The following is a 24,823-nucleotide window of genomic DNA, read 5'->3' as shown; positions in this document are numbered from 1 at the left end:
CTGCAAAAATTTGATCTACATGGGAGGTGTGCCAGGAGGAAACTTTTGCTGTCCAGAAAGGACATTAGGGCAAGACTGAAGTTTGCCAATGAACACCAATGCAAAGATCAGCACTTCTGGAACAATGTGCTCTGGACAGATGAGTCAAAGGAAGAGCTATTTGGCCACAGTACCAGAAGACATGTTTGGCGAAAACCAAAGACAGCATTTGACCAAAAGAACCTGATACCAACTGTAAAGCATGGTGGTGGAAATATTATGGTTTGGGGCAGCATTGCTGCATCAGGGCCTGGGCAGCTCACCATCATAGAATCCACTATGAATTCTTCATTGTACCAGAGGGTGCTTGAGGATAATGTGAGGCTATCTGTTGGAAGATTGAAGCTCAACCGAAGGTAGACCTTGCAACATGACAATGACCTTAAACATACCAGTAAATCCACCAAGTAATGGCTAAAAAGAAAGAAATGGAGGGTTCTGGAATGGCCAAGTCAAAGCCCGGATCTAAATCCCATCGAGATGTTGTGGGGGGATTTGAAACGAGCTGTGCATGCAAGAAACCCCTCAAACATCGCACAGCTGAAAGAATTCTGCATGGAGGAGTGGGCAAACATTTCTCGCAGTCGATGTCAGAGACTGGTAGACAGTTATAAGAAACGCCTACTTGAGGTTGTTTCTGCCAAAGGGGGCAATACCACCTATTAGAGCCAAGGGTGTACTTACTTTTTCCACATGCGAAATTTGCATTTATGTTTATTTAAATTATACAATGGACTACAAAATGTAAATGTTTGCTATATTATATCACCTTTATCTATCGATATTTTTGAAATGAAGATCAAATAGCTGTATGTTGAAATATGTTGAAAAAGTCAAAATTTTACATGGGGTGTACTTACTTTTTCACGTGACTGTACGTACAATCTACACAACTGTTCCTGTTTCTCCTTGACATTTGTAGACATATCGGAACTGAAAGCGAGTGTCAAGTCGAGAGTCCCAAGTCTCAAATCGCATTGGGAGAGTCTCATGTCTCGTAAATAGAATCTCGAGTCTCATAAGCAGAGTTTATTGTCTCGAGTTTCAGGGTGTAGAGGTAGCCCACTTATCATTGAGTTATCCAGTCTGGGTTCCACTCTTGCCTCATCAGTTTATAGTAGCACTTGAATACTTTTGAGCAGTTTGTCTTTCACAGGATATACAGTGTCTTCAGAAAGTATCGCTGATGAGGTCATTTCCAAAAATGTTTCCTTAGTTCAGTGTTGAAAACTCTCTCCATAGCCTTGCTGATGGAGCATTAGGAGACTGATAGGCCTGTAATTATCTGGGACAGAGCATGAGTTCTTCTTATCCACTGGAATTGCATTGGCTATCTTCCAGGAGGAAGGGGAGTAGCCACGGCTGATGCAGAAATGGAACAATTTGGCAAGAGATGTGGCAAGGACTGATACGCACCCTTTGAGAACTCTATTTCCAATTCCATCAGGGTCGGATGCCTTATTTATGTCCAGCTTCTACAAGATCCATCTCATGTCTCGAGGCCGGAACTTTACAGTGTTCATGCGAGTGTCGGTCATCAAGAGGGTCATTGGAGGGTCATTTTCATCAGGAGGGTCATTTTCAGCGTAATCACTATCACACGTCAATGCAAAACATTCGCAAAGGATATCTGCTTTCTCCTGAGAGGTGGCGAGGGTCTGACCACCATTCTGCAAGGTTGGGATACTAGAATGTTGTCCTTTACATTGTATCCTCTTCCTGCCCACAACCAATCATGGTGTTTACTTACTCCAGCGGTCAGATGATCCATTCCCCTGTTTGTAATTTTTCTTGTTGGAAGTGTTGTTTTTCTGATCGTTCTGCCTTGCCCCTATCAGAGCGTCATGGGTGGCCTCTTCCTCCAATTGTTGTACGCCTAACTTGATGATTGTCTGAATGTTGTTGCAAGCTACGTCATGATCTCCAATGTTTAGGGCTTGATACCCTGCCTTGCTATGCAGGTGCTGCCTGAGGGATTCCCAGCTTGATTTTTTGTAATCCCATAATCGCCGTTGGTATGCTTTATCCAAGGCTGGTGGTTTTATGAAGATGATCTCAACTGAGTTATGGTCGAATGTTCCAATGTTGGCCTTCACGCTTATGGTGTAATAAGCAGCAGAGTCAACAATGACCAAGTCCAGTAGATGGATTATCACCACAATTGGACTCTTTTACCAGTTGTTCCAAGCCATGCATAAACCAAAGGTTGTAACATGCAATTCCACCTCTATCAGTTGGGGACTTGCTATCTAGCCATTCCTGGTGATGTACATTGAAATCACCTAAAATTCTCACACAATCTGAAACCAGTGGTTTGAGTGACAGAATCCAAGTTATCAGACAAGTAGTCAATAAGATGACAGTCGGTTCCAAACAGGGAACCAGGGCAATACTCTGCACCAATCAGTATGCACCCTGCGTTTGCTTTCAGTGCACCAGATGACTTGCAGGTCAAGAGCTTCCAGGTTCTGATGACGTTGAACTTGGAGTGTATTATGTAGCCAAATAGCAACTCCATTCTAACCATCACTGCAATTTCATTCTTGTCTTCTAGGTATCCCCTGATATCCATTGAGCAACATATAAGAATCATTCACTGAAGATTTAACAGCAATTCAGTAGCAACAATAATGTCAGCTTGACTTCACTTGGCTCTGAGGGCAAGCACTCAAAAATTTGTCTTAAGACCTCAAATATTAGCAAGAAGTAGCCGCAAGTGCTATTTCAACGCTCTCTTCATATTATTAGAACTCATTATGGTACAAAAGTAGTTGGGGCAGAATCAGACTGCGGTGTCAGCCACCGGACGAGGAACATGCCAGTGTCAGCCACCGGATGAAGAACATGCCAGTGTCAGCCACCGGACGTGAAAACATGCCAGTGTCAGCCACCGGACGTGAAAACATGCCAGTGTCAGCCACCGGACATGAAAACATGCCAGTGTCAGCCACCGGACGTGAAAACATGCCAGTGTCAGCCACCGGACGTGAAAACATGCCAGTGTCAGCCACTGGACGAGGAACATGCCAGTGTCATCCACCGTACGTGAAAACATGCCATTGTCATCCAATGGACGAGGAGCATGCCAGTGTCAGCCACCAGACGAGGAGCATGCCAGTGTCATCCACCGGACGTGAAAACATGCCAGTGTCAGCCACTGGATGTGAAAACGTGCCAGTGTCAGCCACCGGACGAGGAACATGCCAGTGTCAGCCACCGGACGAGGAACATGCCAGTGTCATCCACCGGACATGAAAACATGCCAGTGTCATCCACTGGACGAGGAAAAAAATATCGACTCACTGCTCATGTCCACCTCCTTTTTTCACACCTTCAGAGCCAACTTCCTCAGTCTCTTCAATCTCATTCTTCCTTCCAGGGCTTAAATACAGCTGTTCACCACCATCTCAGATCATCCTACATCCAAAACCAGGATATGTTCTACCCCTATTAAACCCCCCTCTTAACCCCAATCCCAGCTACTTCCAAATTTCCAGTTTTTCTTTCCTGAGAGATTGATTTTGTATTCATCTTGTCCATCCCGGGCATCTTCTCCTACCCCTCATTCTTACACACATCCCATGTTTGACCCTCTATTTTACTTCAACCCTGTTGTTGATGTCTCCCCCCCCCCACACTTTCTACTGTTCCTTTTTGTTCTGTTGCATTCTGATCCATTGTGTGTTCTATCTCTTCCAGGAGCTTTGACTTCGCATTCAAGAATAAATAAATAAATAAATAAAAAACATTCCTGCAGGGAAGAACCAGACTCAGAAAGACAGTCCACAAGTTAGAAAAGGGGAGTAGGAGAGAAAGGTGTTGAGTGTTGAGTTAAAATGTGGGGAGGGAAACGAGGAAAGCGTTTCTCACAGAATGTGTGTGACCTGGAGGGGGCAAGGCTCAGTGTAAAGGTGAGATGGCAGGAGGAGAAAGACCAGAATAATTCCAGGGAAAATAAACCTCAAGACCACCAACCTTTCTACATTGAATAAGAAGCAGTCTCCCGAGACTCAACTTCCTGGTGCAAAATTCTTTAGATTCCAGGGCCTTAAGGGGTGCGGGGAGTTAGATGGGAAGCAGCAGCATCAGTCTAAAGTGGAGAGCCAAATTTCATAAGAAGAAAACTTTTGCTGAATCTGTTATTTCATGCTTCATTCCAATGTGTAGATTGTACCCATAGTCCCAGACAGCTAAGGGTTCCTTTTTTGGCATTAATTCATCAGATTAGTCTCACATTGTCATGATGTTACATTTGATACATAGTTAGCACCCAGTCTTTAATTCTGTATGTGTCAAGAAGGACTTGAGGTGACTTTAAGCAGGTGGACACAATGCTGTGGAAATTCAAAGGCATGAGTCTGGCCCTTTGTAGCTGGGACGGGGCATTTCCTGCCATACAGCACAACATGCAGGAGGAAATGGACCACCATGTGTCAGACACTGCTACAACATATTGAGAACAACTCTCGGAGATGCCTCTTCACGGTGGCTAGACCCCCAAACACAAGTGGGGGCCTAATCTTCCCCATTCTTCCCACCTCCCCAGATTCGTCAGGGCCGCACGGTCATGGTCAGAGTGCCGATCGGTTCCCATGGACCGGCCCTTTCCCTCTTGTCTCTCTCCAACTCTCTCTAACTCTCTCTAACTCTGATGTGGCCCTGACTTCATGAAGGTGGGGGTACACCATCCTGGATGTGGGAGGATCTCTAATTCGCTCCCGGGAGATCGATCGGCTGTCTCCATGCCGTGGGCTTGTTCGAGAGAAACGGTCTGGGGCTATATAACAACAACAACAACATATTGAGAATGACAGTTGCTTGGCTGTGGGCATTTTATCAGGTGATGCAATAAAACAAGGCTTTGTATACATTACCTTATTGACTCTGAGTTTTAGTCCAGCAAGGCTGGTCAGCATGGTGGTTGTCCGTCCAACCACACCACCACTGACTAGCATCTTGGATGCCATGTGGCTTCTCAGAAGTGTTGCAAAATCTTCACGATTTGCTGTGGAGATACGAGGGCATGGAATCGCGTTTATTAAAGCACTAGATGTTTACCCGATGAGTATCTTTGCAGAAGCTAAATAACTGACTAAATTGACACGGCCATTACTTTGGGGTCTAATGTGGTTTGGGATGTGGATGTAGCAAGATAGTCTTCACAGCTATAACTACTTTGTAATAGTACATACTTTATAGATGTACTCACATTCTAATAGTAGTAATTACCTCCACCACAGAAGATGGATGGAGGTTATGTTTTCACCCCTGTCTGTCTGTTTGACTGTGAACAAAATATCTCAAAAAGTTGCGGACGGATTTGGACGAAATTTGGCAGAGATGTAGCGTATGTAACAAGGACGAAATGACTAGATGTTGGTGAAGATTCGGATCCGGCTCCGAGAATATTTTGGTGATTCTTCACCATTGGGAGATAGGGCCAAAAACGATACATGGCAGGATATCTCAAAAAGTTATGGACGGATTTGGACGAAACTTGGTAGACTGTGTGTAGGACTAATTTTTTATATATACTATATATATATTTATATATACTCTATACTATATTATATATTTTTTTTATATACTATACTAATACAAGGACTAATTGATTCGATTTTGGTGAAGATCTGAATATGGATTCGGATCTAAAATTTAATTTCTAAAATTTTATTTTTTTAAGAAAAAAATGTTTTTTTTAGAAAGAAAAAAAAGATTTTAAAATTTTATTAAGAATTATCTAAAATTTTAAGTGATTCTTCACTATTGAGAGATCGGGCCAAAAACTATATGTAACATGACATTTGAAAAAGCTGTGGACGACCTATGACTAAACTTGGTGGACAAGTTGGTTTGGTGACAAGAACAAGCCGATTCGATTTTGGTTCAGGTCCGAATCCAAATCCGGCCTATCAGTGGATACAAAATAGAAACTGTTCAGCCTGGTGGAGGTGTGCGGTTTACCGAGTGCTGTTCTAGTTAAAAGATGTATTTACATTCTAATTTTTGATTTTGATGTACCACACTCTTTACAGAGCATTGGTGCTGCCAAAGCAGTTTTTTGGCAAGATTTATTCTGGGTGGTTTGTAGTTGCTTCTTGCTTTCCCAACATTGTTCATCTGTGCTTTATCCTTTTATGTACTGAACCTCAAGCAAGGAAGCAGCACATACCATTTAAAAAAGAAGAAAGTCTTTGGTATGAATTGGCTGGGGTTTGAACACCTGACTTTCGGGGGGGAGGAGAAGGGTTGGAGTGAGAGTCCGGAGTGGGTGGGTGGGTGAGAGTCTGGAGGGAGTGGGTGGGTGAGAATCTGGAGGGAGTGGGTGGGTGAGAGTCTGGAGTGGGTGGGTGGGTGAGAGTCCGGAGTGGGTGGGTGGGTGAGAGTCTGGAGGGAGTGGGTGGGTGAGAGGCCGGAGTGGGTGGGTGGGTGAGAGTCCGGAGTGGGTGGGTGGGTGAGAGTCTGGAGTGGGTGGGTGGGTGAGAGTTCAGAGGGAGTTGGGACCCAGCGTTGCCGGTTCCTTTGCTAGTGGACAATATGATTTCAAGTCCTACATTTTCAAATCCCCTACACCCACCCCCCAAGTTCTCAGCCTTCTCTCCCAATCTTAAAGCCTCAATCCTCTCCTACTCCAAACCTTCAACCCCTCTCCCCACCCATCATACCCACCCATCATGGTCGCCTGTCCAACTCAAAATCCCAGGAGATATGCGGAAAAGATATATGACCATGGAGTGATCATGGCCCATCATGGTTACCTGTCCAAATCACTCATTTTCGGAAAACTTTTACCAATCAAACGCAGATGCAGAGATTCCATGTATACATCCAATTTTTGTTGTTCCTGCAGCTCGTCTAACTGCACCGCAAAAGTTAAACTCTGTCACTGCTTCTTGATACGAACGTAATACGAGGAGTGCTTGGTGAAACACTCACGGCTCTCTTCGCACTCATTATGCAGGAGTAATACCTTGTCAGTGGACTCACTCCTATGGAGGAGGGGTCCAATTGTATGACCATGCATTGTGGCCCTTCGGGGTCAGGGTGCATGTGTTTTGAATGACCATGTGCTTCAGCCTTTGGGTTGAGGTGCATGTGTATGCTAATGGGACAGCCTTGATAGACGGTGTGCCTTGGCCGTGGGGTCAAGGTGCACGTCCAAGGCTGTTTAAATGTTTGATGTTTTACCTTTTTTATTATAAAAAAGGCAGGCCTTAATGCTGGCCTCATAAGCATTATGCACGACGTGGGGTTTGACAGCTAATCCTCACAGCTCGGTTTATAAAAACTGTGCAATGCAAGCATTGTGTATGTACCGCTTTACATAATGGCCACTCTCGTTCATGTGGGTGCGAGGGGGGTACACACTTCGTGTGCAGCCAGCCAGCTGCTGGTTGCATCATTTTCAGTGGGTGCGTCTCGTCTGCCGCTGATGCAATGCCTCTCTATAACCAGTTATCTGGTACGCATTTTGCCGACTTCGGAAGGATGACAGGCTAAGTGAACCACACCTGGCATTAATTCAATGGGCTTCAAACTCAAGGGCCTTAGGATCCCAAGCCCGCCACCCTAACCATTAGGCCAACACCAGGTATACAATGGAGTGAAAACGCGTCTCTGTTACATCTCTAACAAGTACAAAAAGTTTTAATTAAAACAAAAGCCGCGTCGATGTTACACAATGCCTAGATGCAGCTGTGCCTATAACGTCGATGTTATAGGCACAGGACATTCCTATTGATTCGATTACTTGATGTTATTTTTGTGCAAAGTGAAAATATATCTCGGCAATTTTCTGTGTGTGGCGACGAATTTTTAATATATCTCGGCATTTTCCCGTCTGTTATTTCAGGCGGTGTATGACTGACCATGCCGCGATTTAAAATATATATATCTCGGCAATTTCCCGTGTGTGGCGACACGTGAACGAAGCTATGCTCCTCTCTCCACATTATTGTGATGACGTATAAATTAAATATTTCATCGTGACGATTGTCATCAAATGGACGAATTTTTAATATATCTCGGCATTTTCCCATCTGTTATTTCGGGCGGTGTATGACTGACCATGCCGCGATTTAAACAAAATATATATATCTCGGCATTTTCCCGTCTCTTATTTCGGGCGGTGTATGACTGACCATGCCGCGATTTAAAAAAAAAAAATCTCAATGGACTTGAAGTTACAGGCCTTTGAGAATTTATTTCGTTCTATAAAGGGCAACTTTCATCGGATTTTCTTCCCGTTTTTTTTCAACCGAGTCTAAAACTATGTTAGCGACTGTGAAAAATGAAATGATATATCGAATTTGATTTGAAATAAAACTGTGTGAGAGAGGAAGACACCACGGGCCTACAAAACAGGCCTCAAAGCTATGCGAGTTAATAAAATGGTGGATATTTGTTTATATGAAGGCTCTCCCAGAATGGGTGGAGCTATGGTTCCCAGAATGGGTGGAGCTTTGAGGTTTTGTCTTCTCTGCAAGAAGAAGAAGAACAAGAAGAAGAAGAACAACAACAACAGCAGAGGGCACTCTATGAGCAGCGTCTGCGACGCGGCTAAAAACATTACTGTTAAAAGCCAGAAGTAATTTGTGCACACAGTTTCAATGTATTTCGAAGATAGCATTTTGGTTTTCCAAAAATCTAATATTTTGAATTGAAAATCTAAATAAGTAAATAATAATCTCGGACAAAATTCTAATGAATTGGCTTTATTTAATCTCTGCTTGAGAGAATGCCTGTTATTTGGGCGGTGCATAAGTTAACAGATCGCTGTCTCGATCGCTGAGGCCGAACTTCACAAGGCCCGTGATACCTATCGGCTCAAAATCATTTTAACTGTCACTTTGGTAGATTTACAATGAAGCGGAAATATATAGGGAGTGCACAGCGATTGTGAATACGTCAGCTCCAAGGCGTCTTTGCCTTTGCATCGCGGTGAGCACTAAAAATAAAATGGCGGCCGTAAGATTTTTCATCAGGATGCGTGGTAGGTGGGTCGGGTCAAACCAGCTGTCCAACCAATCGGTGGAAGGATTGTTACAGACAGACACTTGAAGAAGCATAATTACTAGTACTCCACTGCAAAGCCGCAATGAGCCGGCGAAGCCAAAGCCTCTTGCCACTATTTTACCCATCACTGTGGCATCAGTAGGTTAGGTAGTTCGTAGTAGGTAGGTGTAGTAGGTACCGTACCTAGTTCAAAATGACACCATTTGCATTCTGGATGAGATTAAAATTGATAAAATTTCCTTCTTGATTAATTCGCTGAATTCGGTCTCAACTTCGGATATTTCCGGCGGTGAAAAACTATCCCCTACGGCTGCGAGATTTCTAAAAAATAATTCTTCGTCAATTTTAGAATACTAGGGCATGCCCGTACTATATCTATATCTAAAATTATATCCCCCCCCTCTATTTACATGAAATGGTTTGGTCCAAAGCGAACGGCTTGCGAGTGGTGACAATCCCCCCCCTCTATTTACATGCAATGGTTTGGTCCAAAGCGAACGGCTTCCGGAGTTTGGTAAAGAAATCGCCATCGCGTGCACAAACGCGCAGGAAAGCGAATGAATCGCAAATTCGTTTTTATTAGTTGTAAAACATAGTTTAACGCCAACATAGTTTGCAAACGTGAAATAAATGAATACGCTCTCAAATGTGCCATCCGAGGCAGAGTGTGCCCGCCACGTTCGGCACACGCGATCGTTCGCTGCTCTCTGATTGGTTGAATCGTTTTTTGGACATAGCTCGGTAAGTAATTGTCCGATTAATATGAAACCTTGAAAAGGCACATCCTCGGGTCCCCAGCAATATACCTGGCAAGTTAAAAGTATATCGGACCCGTGGTTGTCGAGAAACAGCGGTCACAGACAGACAAACGTACAAACGTACAAACGTACAGACAGAGATTACTGGAATTATAGATAGATTTGACGCCGTTTTCAGCGTACGAAATGTTGTAAAAAGCTTTTTTGAAATATTTTTTCAAATGCTCGAATCTCATTGGTTCCGGTAATTGGTGACGATTTTCGTTGAAGAAAACCAGGGCCATTAGAGGTGCATAAGATTGTGAATCAAAAAAAGACGGGTGAAACAAACTCCTATTGAACTTTTTAAAATATGTTATGCATACTTCTGCATCCGCAAGATGGCGGCCTCCATTGAGCGATTTGATGCGTCAAAGCTTCGAAATTCTCAAGGGATCCAGCAAAATCTGGCTTTTCAACATATAGTCAGGTTCACTATGTTAACAAATATAATTTCGTTCAAAATTTTGGTAGATTAGCAAAACTATACATTTTTGGAATATTCAGAGCATGAGGAATCCAAAAATTAATGTTTACATTTGCGTAGACACCTTTGCGAAAATGACACTCAGGACAGTGATGAAGATAGTCAGGTTCACTATGTTAACAAATATAATTTCTTTCAAAATTTTGGGATTAGCAAACCTGTACATTTTTGGAATCTTCAGAGCATGGAGAATCTGAAAATCAATGTTGGCATTTGCACAAACACCTGCATGGCCGCCATTTTGGATTTTGAAAATGGCCGCCATAAAATACATATTTTGCGCGATCTCGGCTTCTAGTCAACCTAGACACTTAATTAAATATGCTAATCCTATGTTTTCTGGGTCAAGGAATCCAATAAAGGCCTCAAAATAGTGCTCAGGATTATAGAAAAGCAACAAACAAAGGTAATTGAAAACCATTGTCTTTATATTTGTGATATTGTGGTGGACACGAAAGCCCACTGGCGTGGTGACATCATTCTGCGCACCAAGTGGGCGGCGGCCACGCCCGAGGGGTAGGCGTGGCCTCAGGATATACACCAGGCACGCAGCCCGGAGCAGGCCAGTGCTACAGTGACCTCTTTGAATAAAGATCATTAAACTTACCGCGTTGTCCGCTTCCTCCTTGGTAGCAAGTCACGCGCGTAGCACCGCGTGCTTCATTGGTGACCTCCGACATTCGAGTCAGCCATCGCTGACCACCCAAAACCGCCGCAACAATGGCTACCAACACGGTCTCCATCAAGCTCCCCAAATTCTGGGAGTCACAAGCCAAAGTTTGGTTCCTGCAGGCGGAAGCCCAGTTCCGACTTCGAGGCATCACGGTGGACGAGACCATGTACTGCCACGTGGTCGCCGCCCTCGGGCCCGGCACGGCCACCCGCGTCATATCGGTCCTAAGGGATCCACCTGCCGAAGGAAAGTACGAGGCGGTCAAGCGTCTCCTCCTCGCCACGTTCGGCCTTACGGTGGACGCACGGGCCGATCGCCTCTTGAACTTCCCCGAGATCGGGGACATGCGACCGTCGGTCCGTATGGACCATATGCTGGTGCTCATGGGTGACGAAACCCCGAACGCTCTATTCCGGGCGTTATTTCGACGCCAGCTGCCAGCATGAGTCTGCCTCGCTTTGGCTGGTTCCGCGTTAACGGAACCCCGTGCGCTCGCTGCCGAGGCCGACAAATACTATGCGGCTTTGGACACGCAGGCGAGTCTTGGCGCGGTTGCCGCTCCCGAGGCTCCCGAGGCTCCAGAGGCTTTCCCCGATGCACCGCACCTCGTGTCCGCCACCACGTCCCGCCCACCACCACCGCCGCCGCCGTGAAGAAAACCGCGGCCTCCGACGCCGCAGCTGCCTGCCTGGTGTTTCTTCCACGCCAAGTTCGGCCACGAGGCTCGGCAGTGTCGCCCGCCGTGCTCATTCGGCAGGTCGGGAAATGGGCGAGCCGGCGCTCGGTGGCAACGGTGAGCGTCGGCAATTCAAACAGCCTTCTGTACATAACGGACACCTTGTCTGGGCGCCGTTACCTGTGCGACACGGGGGCGCAGGTGAGTGCCGTTCCTGCTGGTATGTCCGACAAGCACACCGCGGGCCGAGGTCCCACGCTGCTTGCGGCCAATGATACGTCTATACGCACGTATGGAAAACGCTGTCTCTCTCTGCGGTTCGGAGGGCAGGTTTTCCGTTGGTCGTTCGTTACGGCCGACGTGCCCATGGCACTGCTCGGCGCGGACTTCTTATGTGCTAATGGATTACTGGTTGATGTAAAGCGCAGAAGGCTTGTCCAGGCTGAGACGTTCAGCTTGCTCGCATGCGTGCTGCCCGCCTCGTTGAGCAGCTCACAGAGCGGCTCACCGAGCGGCTTGCTGAGCGGTTCCGTTCCAGCCAGGTTCATCTGTACGCTTCCGGCAGAGGACGAATTCGCCCGCCTCCTCGCGGGTTTCCCGGCCCTCACGCGGCCCACCTTCTCGGCGGGGACCGTCAAGCACGGGGTGGAACATCACATCCCCACCGCCGGGCCACAGGTCAACGCCCGGGCACGCCGCCTCGAGCCGACGAAGCTCGCCATAGCTAAAGCGGCGTTCGCTATGCTGGAGTGGCTCAGCATCGTGCGGCGCTCCGAGAGCGCGTGGGCGTCCCCGCTCCACATCGTGCCCAAGCCCGGCGGGGGATGGCGACCATGTGGGGACTACCGGCGCCTCAACGACGCCACCACCCCCGAACGCTACCCCGTCCCCCACATCCAGGACTTCTCCGCCCGATTGGCAGGGATGTCCTTCTTTTCAAAGGTGGACCTCGTACGCGGCTACCATCAGGTCCCTGTCAGGCCGGAGGACATCCCGAAGACGGCTGTCATCACGCCATTCGGGCTTTTCGAATTTCTTCGGATGCCCTTCGGTTTGAAAAATGCGGCTCAGGCGTTCCAGCGCCTCATTGACAGCGTCTTGCACTGCTTGGATTTCTTGCACGTCTACCTGGACGACATCCTCGTCGCCAGCGCGTCCCGTGAAGAGCACCTTCGTCACCTCTGCATGCTCTTCGAACGTCTGGGCCAGCACGGCCTGATCGTGAACCCCGCCAAGTGCCGGTTCGGTGTCGCTGAAATCGACTTTTTGGGGCACCGTGTCACCAGGCACGGGGCCGTCCCCCTACCGGCCAAGGTGGAGGCGGTGAAGGGGTTCCATGCCCCCGCACGATCAAGGGGCTCCAGGAGTTCCTGGGCATGGTAAACTTTTACCATCGGTTCCTGAACCCGCATCGCCCAGCTCCTGCACCCCTGAAACGAGGCCCTTCGAGGGAAGCCGGGCAAACGTGACGTTACCTGGATCGAGCAGATGGACGCGGCGTTCTCGGGCACGAAGCTCGCCTTGGCCAACGCCACCATGCTCGCGCACCCGGCGCCCGATGCACCGATCGTCCTCACCACCGACGCCTCGGACTACGCGGTGGGCGCGGTGCACGAGCAATGGGTGCGTGGTGCTTGGCAACCACTGGCGTTCTTCAGCCGGCAGCTTTGCCCACCCGAACGCTGTTACAGTACCTTCGACAGCGAGTTGCTTGGGCTTCACCTGGCGGTCAGGCAAGTCCGCCATCTGCTCGAGGGCCGTGCGTTCACGGCCTTCGTCGACCACAAGCCGCTGGTTTTCGCGATGGGCAAGGTCACCGAGCCGTGGTCGGCCTGGCAACAGCGTCACCTCGCGGCCGTGTCCGAGTACACGACGGACATCCGACACATCGCGGGAAAGGACAACCCGGTGGCCGACTGCCTTTCCCGGGCCGTCGCCCACGCAGTCCACCTTGGCATCGACTATGCCCGGATGGCGGCGGACCAGGCCGCCGACCACGGGGTCCAAGCCTTGCGGACCGCCGTCATGGGCCTCCGCGTCACCGAGGTGCCCTTCGACGGCGCGGGCACGGTCCTCGTTTGCGACGTCTCCCTCGGGCGGCCTCGCCCCATCGTGCCCGCAGGCTGACAGCGCCAGGTTTTTGACGCCATCCACGGCCTGTCCCACCCGGGCACGAAGGCCTCCCAGAGGTTGGTCGCCAACAAGTTTGTCTGGCATGGCCTCTGGAAGGCCGTCCGTGGCTGGACCAGGACGTGCCTCGCGTGCCAGCACGCGAAGGTACACCGGCATATCCAGGCCCCATTGGCCCCGTTTACGGTGCCGGCACGTAGGTTCGACCACGTGCACGTGGACCTGTTGGGACCTCTGCCCCCCTCGCGGGGTTTCACCCATGTCCTTACCATGGTGGACCGCACCACCCGGTGGCCGGAGGCCGTGCCTTTGGCGGCGACGATGGCGGCAGACGTCGCGCAGGCGTTTATCGCCACCTGGGTCGCCTGGTTCGGCGCCCCCTCGGACATCTCGTCCGACCGCGGCCCCCAGTTCACCTCGGAGCTCTGGGCCGCGGTCGCACGGGGGCTCGGGGTCCAGCTGCACCGAACCACGGCCTACCACCCCCAGGCCAACGGCCTGTGCGAGCGGTTCCACCGCTCGTTGAAGGCCGCGCTCCGGGCCACCCTCCGCGACGGTGGCTGGGTCGACAGGCTCCCCTGGGTCCTGCTGGGCCTCCAGACGGCGCCCAAGGAGGACCTGCGTGCATCCGCGGCGGAGTTGGTCTTTGGACAACCGCTGCAGGTGCCGGGCGAGTTCCTCCCCGACCCCACGGCACCTTGGTCCGCGGCGCAGGAGCATTCTGCGCTGCAGGAGACCGCCCGGAGGTTCGCCTCGGTGCCGATGGCGCACCACGGGCACCCTCCTACACACGTCGCCCCGGTGCTTCGCACCGCAGAGTACGTCTTCGTCCGGCACGACGCCCACCGGACACCACTGCGGCCCCCGTACGACGGGCCTTTCCGCGTGCTGGAGACCGGGATGAAACATTTCACCCTGGACATCGGCGGCACTCCTGACCGGGTCTCCATAGACCGCCTCAAGCCGGCCCACCTCGACGTGGACCACCCACCGCCGGTGGCTCGGCCCCCGCGTCGGGGCCGCCCTCCTGCGGGCGGACCCCCGGCACTGCCCAGCACCGCAGGCACGCCGCCCCCCGGTCCGGCACCCATCCCGGGTACAGCCGGGGGCATCCCACCTGGCCTCCCTGCACCCCGGACGCCGCCGGTCGCCAGAGGGTGCTTCGGCCGGGTCATCCGTTTGCCCCGCAAACTGGCCCTCCAGGTGCGCGGGAATTCTGGGGGGGCGCGTGTGGCGGACACGAAAGCCCACTGGCGTGGTGACATCATTCCTCGCACCAAGTGGGCGGTGGCCACGCCCGAGGGGTAGGCGTGGCCTCAGTATATACACCGGGCGCGCAGCCCGGAGCAGGCCAGTGCTACAGTGACCTCTTTGAATAAAGAACATTAAACTTACCGCGTTGTCCGCTTCCTCCTTGGTAGCAAGTCGCGCGCGTAGCACCACGTGCTTCAATATAACTGTATTACATAATACATGATATTGCAAGTCCTTTGAAGTTATAGGTTGTTATAGGAAGTTATAGGTAGTATCAGATTGAACTATAAGTCCTATACACAGGATCTACGAGGTCTATACCGTTCAGGAATATGCTTTTACAGATCTTTATCACTGTCCTGAGTGTCATTTTCGCAAAGGTGTCTACGCAAATGTAAACATTAATTTTTGGAATTCCTCATGCTCTGAATATTCCAAAAATGTATAGTTTTGCTAATCTACCAAAATTTTGAACGAAAAAACATAGTGAACCTGACTAATAATACGTACGCGTTCATTCACAGCACCGGCTTCGCCGGCTACAAGGGATCGAGCAAAATCTGGCTTTTCAATATAATACGTACGCTTTCATTCACAACACCGGCTTCGCCGGCTATTATTACCTCCGCCACCAATGAGGTCGATGGAGGTTATGTTTTCACTCCTGTCTGGCTGTGGGGTCATTTGTCTGTCCGTTTGTGAACAAAATATCTAAAAATGTTGTGGACGGATTCGGACGAAACTTGGTGGACAGGTTGTGTGTGTGACAAGGAAGAATCGAATCGATTTTGATGAAGATCTGAATATGGATTCGGGGTATGAGAATTATTTAATTTATAAAGTGATTCTTCACCCTTAGGAGGTAGGGCCAAAAACGATACATCACAGGATATCTCAAAAAGTTAAGGATGGATTTGGACGAAACTTGTCGGACACGTTATGTGTGTAACAAGGAAGAATCGATTCAATTTTGGTGGATATCTGAATATGGATTCGGATATGAGAATTATTTAATTTTTAAAGTGATTAATCACCATTAGGAAGTAGGGTCAAAAACGATACATAGCAGGATATCTCAAAAAGTTATTGATGGATTTGGACGAAACTTGTCGGACACGTTATGTGTGTGACAAGGAAGAATCGATTACATTTTGGTGGATATCTGAATATGGATTCGGATATGAGAATTATTTACTTTTAAAGGGATTAATCACCATAAGGAAGTAGGGCCAAAAACGATACATAGCAGGATATCTCAAAAAGTTATTGATGGATTTGGGCAAAACTTGTCGGACACGTTATGTGTGTGACAAGGAAGAATCTATTCAATTTTGGTGGATATCTGAATATGGATTAGGAAATGAGAATTATTTAATTTTTAAAGTGTCCTTCTCTCCTGACAAGGTGGAGAAGTTTCTGTCAAACCTCGACTCTGATTCTGCAACTGGACCAGACGGCATCAGCCCACGGGTCCTAAAATCCTGCTCTGCCGCTCTATCTCATCCTCTCTCTGTTCTTTTCACCCTCTCTTTTGCTCAAGGTCATCTGCCAGCATCTTGAAAATCAGCAAACATTGCCGCTTTACGCAAAAAAGGTGCAAAAACAGATCCTTGCAACTACAGACCAATCAGCCTGCTTCCAATTATCAGCAAAGTCATGGAATCCATCATTGCTTCGGATATCAAATCCTTCCTCTTCTCCAATGGCTTGATCTCTGATCATCAATTTGGATTCAGACCAGGTCATTCTACTCTGGACATGTTGCTTCTGCTGTCTCAACAATGGATGGAGGTCCTCAATGCCAAACAGGAAATCAGAGCTGTCCCACTTGACATATCACGTGCCTTCGATACGGTCTGACACCCAGCTCTGCTCACCAAACTCTCCTCCTATGGTATCCACGGAAACCTCCACTCATGGCTTGCGGACTTCCTCTCTGGTCGAAGGCAACGTGTGGCCCTGAATGGATTTCTCTCATCTCCCCTTCCTGTTCTGGCTGGAGTTCCCCAAGGTAGTGTTCTGGGCCCTGTGCTATTTCTGGTCTTCATCAATTATCTCTCCGACTCTCTGGAAAATCCACTCTATCTCTTTGCAGATGACTCCACTATCTGCCGCTCCATTCCTCATCCCTCAGATCTGCAGTCTGCATCCTCCTCACTCTCTGCAGACCTGGAAAAAATCACAGACTGGTCAAACAAGTGGAACATGTATTTCAATCCTGACAAATCGCACACTCTTACAATGTCTCTCCGAAAGGACCGACTGGAAAACCCTCCCATCTAATTTCTCAACCATCCTCTCCAAGAAGTTCTGTCACTCAAGCTTTTGGGTCTCACTATCTGCCATGACATTTCTTGGGAAAACCACATTTCCAAGCTGGCCTCCAAAGCCAGTCGCCGACTAGGCATCCTCCGTCGTGCGAAGTCCTTCCTTGGCACACCTGAGCTCCTCATCACATACAAGGATTTCATCCGCAGCTCAATGGAATACTGTTCCCCCTCTGGGCTGGTGCTCCTGCCTCACACCGAGCTCGGCTTCACGCTGTTGAAACCAAAGCTTTCAGAATCATTGGAATCTCCTGCGATGAAGTTAACTCCGAGGGCCTTTCACTCACTCACCGCAGGCAGGTTGGTGGTCTTTTTGTCTTCTACCGACTCCTCTCCGGCCTTGCTCCCCCAGCTCTCTCTGTGCTCTGTCCCCAAAATATTCCTCCAGGTCGCACAAGATCTGCCAGCAACCCTCTTATGGTTAAACTGCCAAAATCCAGGCTCTCTGCTCACCTTCACTCTTTCATTCCCCTTTTCTCCCACCTCTGGAACAAACTCCCTCACTTTCTTCAATCCCACTCCTCCTTCCAGGTCTTTAAAGGAAGCTGTTCACCACCATCTCTTATCTTCCCCCATCGAAAACCTTGATCTTTTCTACCCTTGCTAATTTGACCCCAGATCCACTTTTTGGAAATTCCAACTTCTTTCCTGGAAGTCCTTGCAGTGTTCATGTTTTATACCTCTCCCACCTCCCCCAAAGCCCTCGCCCTCCCACATTTCTCCCGTTGTCCCTGCTCTCAAATGTTGTGTTTGTGTCCTTCCCTTCTCTCCCCATCTTGTCTGCCGCTCCCATTATTTTTTGTGTTTTGTGTGTCGGTTTGACTTTTTGTGTGATTAATGTTAGCTCTTTCACGAGCCTCGATCTTGTATCCCAAAAAAGAAAAAAAAAGAAGAAAAAAAAGAAGTGATTAATCACCATTAGCAAGTAGGGCCAAAAACGATACATAGCAGGATATCTCAAAAAGTTATTGATGGATTTGGGCGAAACCTGTCGGACACGTTATGTGTGTGACAAGGAAGAATCGATTCAATTTTGGTGAAGATCTGGATCCGGATCCGGCTAGTATAATTTTTTAAGTGATTCTTCACCATTGAGTGATATGGCCAACCAGGTGGAGGTTTGCTCTCTACTGAGTGCCGTTCTAGTTATACAAGATTCAACACATTCATTTTGGCTAAACCGAATGAATTCCAGGGTCAATGTGTAAGAAATGCAAACCCACCAAACATCCTTCTTCTCCTCTTGGGTGTCATCTTTGCAAAGGCCTCATTTGATGGTGCAAAGAAGGTAAGCCTCTCTTTATTGGCTATTTCCTCTGTGATACCTGCAGTCTTTAGTGTGGAGACGAGCATTCTGATGATTGGGAGACAAAAATAGCTGGATTAATTTTCACAAACTATATACTGTACACTAAAAGCAGAATATTAAAGCTTATTTTGAAGAAAAATTGCCCACAAGCCGGAATAAAAAAAAATTAAGCATTGTATCTGGATGGATCTCTTCTATTCATTCAAATAACAAGCAACAGGACCATTACCTTTACAACAACAACAACAACATGCATTTTAAGGCCATGTTCCCTGCTAGAGCGGGGGTTAGCCTTGCGGTCCCCATGACAATCTTCTCCATTTTGCCCTATTTTCTGCATCTCTCCTTGTTAACCCCCTTGCCCGCATTACTTCTTCCACCATCTTTAGCCAAGTCTTTCTCGGTCTTCCCCGTCCTCTACTTCCTTCTACATTAACTTCCATCACTCTTCTCAACCAGTCACTTTCATCCTTCCTCAATACATGACCAAACCATCTCAACCTGTTCCTCTTCACAGCATCAATCACAGGCAATATTCCCATCATCTTTCGCAATTCATCATTTGTCTTCCTCTCTCTCAACGATACTCCGCACATCCATCGAACCATTCGCATTTCCACCCTTTCCAGCCTTCGTTGCTGCTCTACGTTCATTACCCATGTCTCGCTCCCATAAATCATAACACTTCTCACACATGCAGCATACACCTTTCCCTTCAGCTTCAGCGACACTCTCCTCCTCATCAGCACGCCACTCAGTTCCCGAAACTTCTTCCATGCACATCTCACTCGAGCAACCGTTGCCGAGTCTGATCCACCTTCTCCATTCAGCATGTCTCCGAGGTAGCAAAATGTTTTCACACCTTCCAGCTTCACGCCATCTCCAAGATCCAACTCAACATTTCCTCCATCTGCAGCTCCCTCTGTGCACACCTTACATTTGAATGTAGCTGCCACACTGGTTAATGACCCTCTCAGACCACTACATTTTTGATGAACCCACTCAGCACACATTGTACATTGAATGGAGTTCACTCCGACACCCTTCCTGCACACAGCACACGGCCACTTCCCAGTTCTTTCCACCTCACCACATGCTTTACCACTTGCCATCACCTTTGTCTTTCCGATATTCACCTTCAGACATTTTGTCTCCATACATTCCTTCCACTTGTTCATCTTTTCCTTCAGTCCATCCATACTTTCCGCAATCAACACCAGATCATCTGCATACAACAACTTCCACGGTAAACCCTCCTTTACGGTCTGAGCCAGCACCTCCATCACAGCTACAAATAGTAGTGGACTTAGTACCGACCCCTGATGCACTCCCACCTTCACCTCAAACTCACCACTGTTCCCGTCCTTCGTCCTTACAGCTGTGCGTGCTCTTTTGTACATTGCCATCACTACTCTGATCAACCATTCCTCCACTCCTAACTTCCTCAATGCCCATGTCAATACTTTGCGTGGAACCCTATCGAATGCTTTCTCCAGATCAACAAGCCCAAAAAACAACTTCTTCCTCTTATCCATGTACTTCTCCTGCAACTGCCTCACAATGAAAAGCGCATCTGTCGTTCCTCTTCCTGGCATAAATCCAAACTGCATTTCGTCGATCTTCACTTTCTTCCTTATGCTCCTCTCCAACACCCTTTCCAATACCTTCATTCCATGCTCCAATAACTTTATCGCTCGGTACGAGCCACACTCCAGAGGGTCACCTTTCCCCTTGTATAGAGGGACGAGGGTACTCAGTTCCCAATCCACTGGAATGCGGCCTTCTTTCACCACCAGATTACAGATCTCTGTCATTCTCTTCACACCCCAACTTCCTGCTGCCTTCAACATATCTCCCACAACTCCCGTCGGCCCTCCCGCTTTTCCACTCTTCATTGCTTTTAACGCTTCCTCAACTTCCTTCTCAGTTATCTTCTCTGCCGGTCCTAAAACTGGGTTACTCTCTATGTTGCCATCCCATTCATTCTCTGTATTCAACAGCATTTCCATATATCTTTTCCATCTTCCTTTAATTCCATCTGGGTCGACAACGATTTGTCCCACTTCATCCTTCAAGCAACTCACCCCCATCACATCACACCTCTCTTTCGCTATCTGCTTTGCAATCCTGAATACTGCTTTCTGACCCTCTTCCGAATCCAAGCGTTCTCCGAACATTTTCCTACATGCCTCCTGCGCCTTTGCTACCTCTTTCTTTGCAGCCTTCCTGGCTGCCTTATAACTTTCATGCTCTGCTGTTTCTGCTCCCGTACCCTTCGCCTTCTGCCACTCTTTGAACTTCTTCCTCTTCTCGTCAATCCTCTTTCCAACCTCAACATCCCACCACCATGTTTCCGAGTGCCTCGGTGGTCCTTTTGTCCATCCACATACCTCACCAACGGCTCCCAACAGACTAGCTTTCATTGACATCCAACCACTTTCAAGCTCAACCACATCATCCTCTACCCTACTCAGCCTCTCTTTTAATGCCTCCCTTACTGTCACCTCTTTCAACCTCCACACCTTCATTCTCGGTTGGTACTTCACCCGCCGAGCTCTCCTCGCACCTTTCACCCTTATGTCGCAGACAACCAAGTGGTGCTGTGAAACAGCCTCCTCCCCCGGGATCACCTTTGTGTCCCGGAGGTGCCCCCTATCTCGCCGACGCACCATCAGGTAGTCAACGGTTGTCGTCGACCCACCTGACGTGTATGTAACAAGCTTATTGTCCTCTTTCTGGAACTGAGTATTACAAATCAACAAATCAGCTCCATCAGCAAACTCCAAAATCATTTCACCTTCTCCATTTCTCACACCATATCCGTAACCCCCATGAACTCCCTCAAAACCATCCATACTCCTTCCCACATGTCCATTCAGGTCTCCTCCCACCACAACAACTTCCTCATCTTTCACGTTTTCCATCAGCTTCTCTATCGCACACCAGAACTTGTCCTTCTCTTCATCGCTTCGACCAACCTGCGGAGCATATCCCGAGATGACGTTCACCAAGAGCTTTCCAATCATCATTTTCACCATCATCAACCTATCACTCACTCTAGTCACACTCACCACACTGTCAACAAACTCCTCAGAAAACAGGACACCAACACCATTCACGCCCTCCGGGCACCCTTGCCACACAAACTTGTATTTCTGTCCCTGCCTACCCTTCACCATTCTCACACCACTTCCCTTCCATCTCGTCTCTTGCACACAACATATGTCCACTCTTCTTCTGACCAATACTTCCACCACTTCTCCTGATCTCCCTGTCATTGTCCCCACATTCCATGTCCCAAACCTCAGAAACCGATCTCCACTTCGGGCTGCACCCTGCCCATATGTACTTGTGATTGTCATGGTTCTCTTTTTGAGGCAATGTTTTTATGGCCGGATGCCCTTCCTGACGCCAACCCTCTTAGTCGTCTCTTACGACACGCAGGGATACGGTGTACCTATTACCTTTACAGGAATTGAATAATGTTTTACCACACGTGCACATAGAAAACTTGACATTACGTGAAAGTGATACATTGTTGCCTTTGAGTGCCATTTTGAACGCTTATTCATTCTTTGTTCAAATGATTTTTGTTGGATATGTTGATCCATACTGCAAGAAACAAAATATCCCAAAAACAACATCTCATAAAATTGTGCTTATTCTTTATTTCAAACAAAGAAAATGAAACTTCTGGAAAATGCACCTTTTCTCTTATTTTGGAGTCTTCTCCTTTCCCCTTTATAGGAGGTGAGGTCCAATGGCACCAAGCTCCTGTCCTGCCTTGACGACGATACTCCTCCACTCCCCTCTATCCTCAGCCAACTCTCCCCAATCTCCCCAATCTCCAACCACCCCCACCTTACGATATCTCTCTTCATCCAATCCTCCCATCTCAACCGTGGTCTACTTCTTTTCCTCTTACTTTGTTCCCTCAACCATCACCCATTCCCCCATCCACACCAAGTGTCCAGCTCATCTCAGCCGGCATTTCACCAATCTCTCCATCAAACTCATCTGCACACCAATCTCTTCCCTCAGTTCATCCATTCTCCTTCTATCCACCCCTTCACTCCCAAAATCCTCCTGACCCAGGTGGTCTTGCAAATCTGCAGCCTCTGGACTCTGTTGTTGTCTCTCTGTCAGTGCCACGGTCTCCAGACCATAAAGATAGGTCGGTATTGCACACAACATCAGCAATTTTCCTTTCAATTTCCCATTTAATTTCCTCCCATCTTTCCACTCTGACCACCGGCTTGCTGATCTCTTCCAATACTATAATTCAAATGCCATTACTCCTTCCATCCCCATCTACGTGCAACAGCTTGCATCCTCATACCAACCTCCTCACCATGTCTCCTGCACACACAACATTTCCAACCTCCTTCTCTGCATCATTTCCACCACCTCAACTCCTCTCCCCTCCATTGATACCACATTCAAACTACCTAGCCTGACCTCCTCCTCCCCCCCCCCCACCCCCTGCCCATCCCTTTCCCTCCACATTCGACTCCTCTCCCCCACTCTCGAGGCACTCATCCCAACCTGCACCCCACTCACTACCTCTTCTCTTCCTCCACCCACCCACCCTTATCTCCTTGTGGATAGAATCTTTATCAATAAAAAGCACCTTTGTATATAAATCTTTCTTTAAAGCCTAAAGGTTTCAAAGTCACAAGTAGATGAAGCAGTGATGTATTGCCCTTTTGGGCCATAATGAGGGTTAAACTAGTCGGGAACTTCACTTTTCATATACATGATAACAGTATTTGACTTCAACATCTGTATTTGCACAGCGAGAAGCCCTTAAATGGCCGCAGTCATGGCACCGTCAGGACAGTAACGTCACCGCGCTCACCCAGGTGGGAGAATGAAGGAATCCCCATTATATATAATTATACATATATAGAACAAAAATTTGCAAAATTATCTTTGTACTGATGACTCAGCATCCTCTGAAATACATCAAAAAAGCAACCTTATGGCAAACGTCCTTAAACTGGAGTCGGAGTCTCAATTTCACCGAGCAGGAAAGTCTGGCAGTAATCAGCAGTCAGGAAAATGCGTGCACAGCTGCAGCGGCTGAGTCAGGTGTATTCCATCTTGGAACATGAAGATTAATCAGTATTATATCACGGAACATGAAGTTGAGATGACCAAAAAGTAACTTTGCAATGATTTTTAATCAACATATAATTTTGCTTTAGCTTGAGACAGTACTGCAAGCAATATCTACATCAATTTATACCCCCACACACCCACATTTCCCTACTTCTTCACCCACCACTATCCCACATTTCCCCACTCACGTTAACTGTGGTTCAGCAGCGAGCATCTCAAAAGCATTTTTTGTGGGTGCCAAGATAACACTGTTAACACGATGCAGCTCTCCATCGCTGGCATGAAGACTAACATTACCCAGGCAAGCGTTCTCAATGCACATTGCCTACAGTGGTAGTTGTGGAAAGAAGAGGTTAAAAACAAGGATTAGTGAATAAACAAGACATTTCACATTTGCCTTTTTCATGTCAGATTGTTTCAACACCTTCCCAACATCTGCTATATTATTTGTCCATCTTATTTCTATAATAATAAAGGCAATGTGTGTGTGTGTGTGTGTGTGTGTGTGTGTGTGTGTGTCATTGGTTGGTATCTCCATTTGTGGGTTTCAGGAGGTGGAGCGGAGCCCTCCCAGGTCTCAAAGTATTCACCTTTGTGTGTGTGTGGTGTGTGTGGTGTGTGTTGTGTATGTGGTTAGTCATTAAGTATAACATATCATTATTCTTGCTAACCCCCCCTCCTCCCCTCACCTTTCTCTCTTTTTTTCTTTTTCTTCCCCCACCTCTTAGACTCTCCCACACCCCTCTCTGTTTCTCCCCTCCTCTCCCTACCTCTCCTTTCACCCCATCTACCCTCCTTCTTCTCCTTCCCCCTTCCCCCACTCCTCTCCCATCCCTCCTGCTCCCCTCATCTGCCCCTTCCCCTCCCCCATTCCCCCCCTCTCTTCCTCCTTCCCCTTACCCTCTCCCTTTCCTCTACTCCCATCCCGCTCCCCTCGCCTCCCATTTCCCCCCCCCTCACATCCCATTCTCCTCGCCTCCCATTCCCCCCCCTCG

At 48.2% G+C, this 24,823-nt stretch overlaps 1 protein-coding gene across 1 annotated transcript in view; it reads right to left on the bottom strand.

The window, feature by feature from the left end:
* The window catches only part of LOC137426738 (transforming growth factor-beta-induced protein ig-h3-like), a 61,437-nt gene that overhangs the window by 931 nt on the left and 35,683 nt on the right, over positions 1 to 24,823 (bottom strand). The window contains exons 11-13 of the mRNA XM_068115565.2: positions 24,017 to 24,153; positions 18,622 to 18,752; positions 4,914 to 5,044 (exon numbers count right to left, since the gene is read on the bottom strand). Of these exons, the coding sequence (XP_067971666.2) occupies positions 4,914 to 5,044; positions 18,622 to 18,752; positions 24,017 to 24,153 (399 nt within the window). The remainder of the gene's footprint in view (positions 1 to 4,913; positions 5,045 to 18,621; positions 18,753 to 24,016; positions 24,154 to 24,823) is intronic.

This window comes from Myxine glutinosa, chromosome 1, assembly GCF_964187855.1.
Source record: "Myxine glutinosa chromosome 1, kmMyxGlut1.1, whole genome shotgun sequence".
Taxonomy (NCBI): domain Eukaryota; kingdom Metazoa; phylum Chordata; class Myxini; order Myxiniformes; family Myxinidae; genus Myxine; species Myxine glutinosa.
The sequence above is the reverse complement of the archived record's forward strand: the minus strand, read 5'-3'. Positions and strand labels throughout refer to the sequence as shown.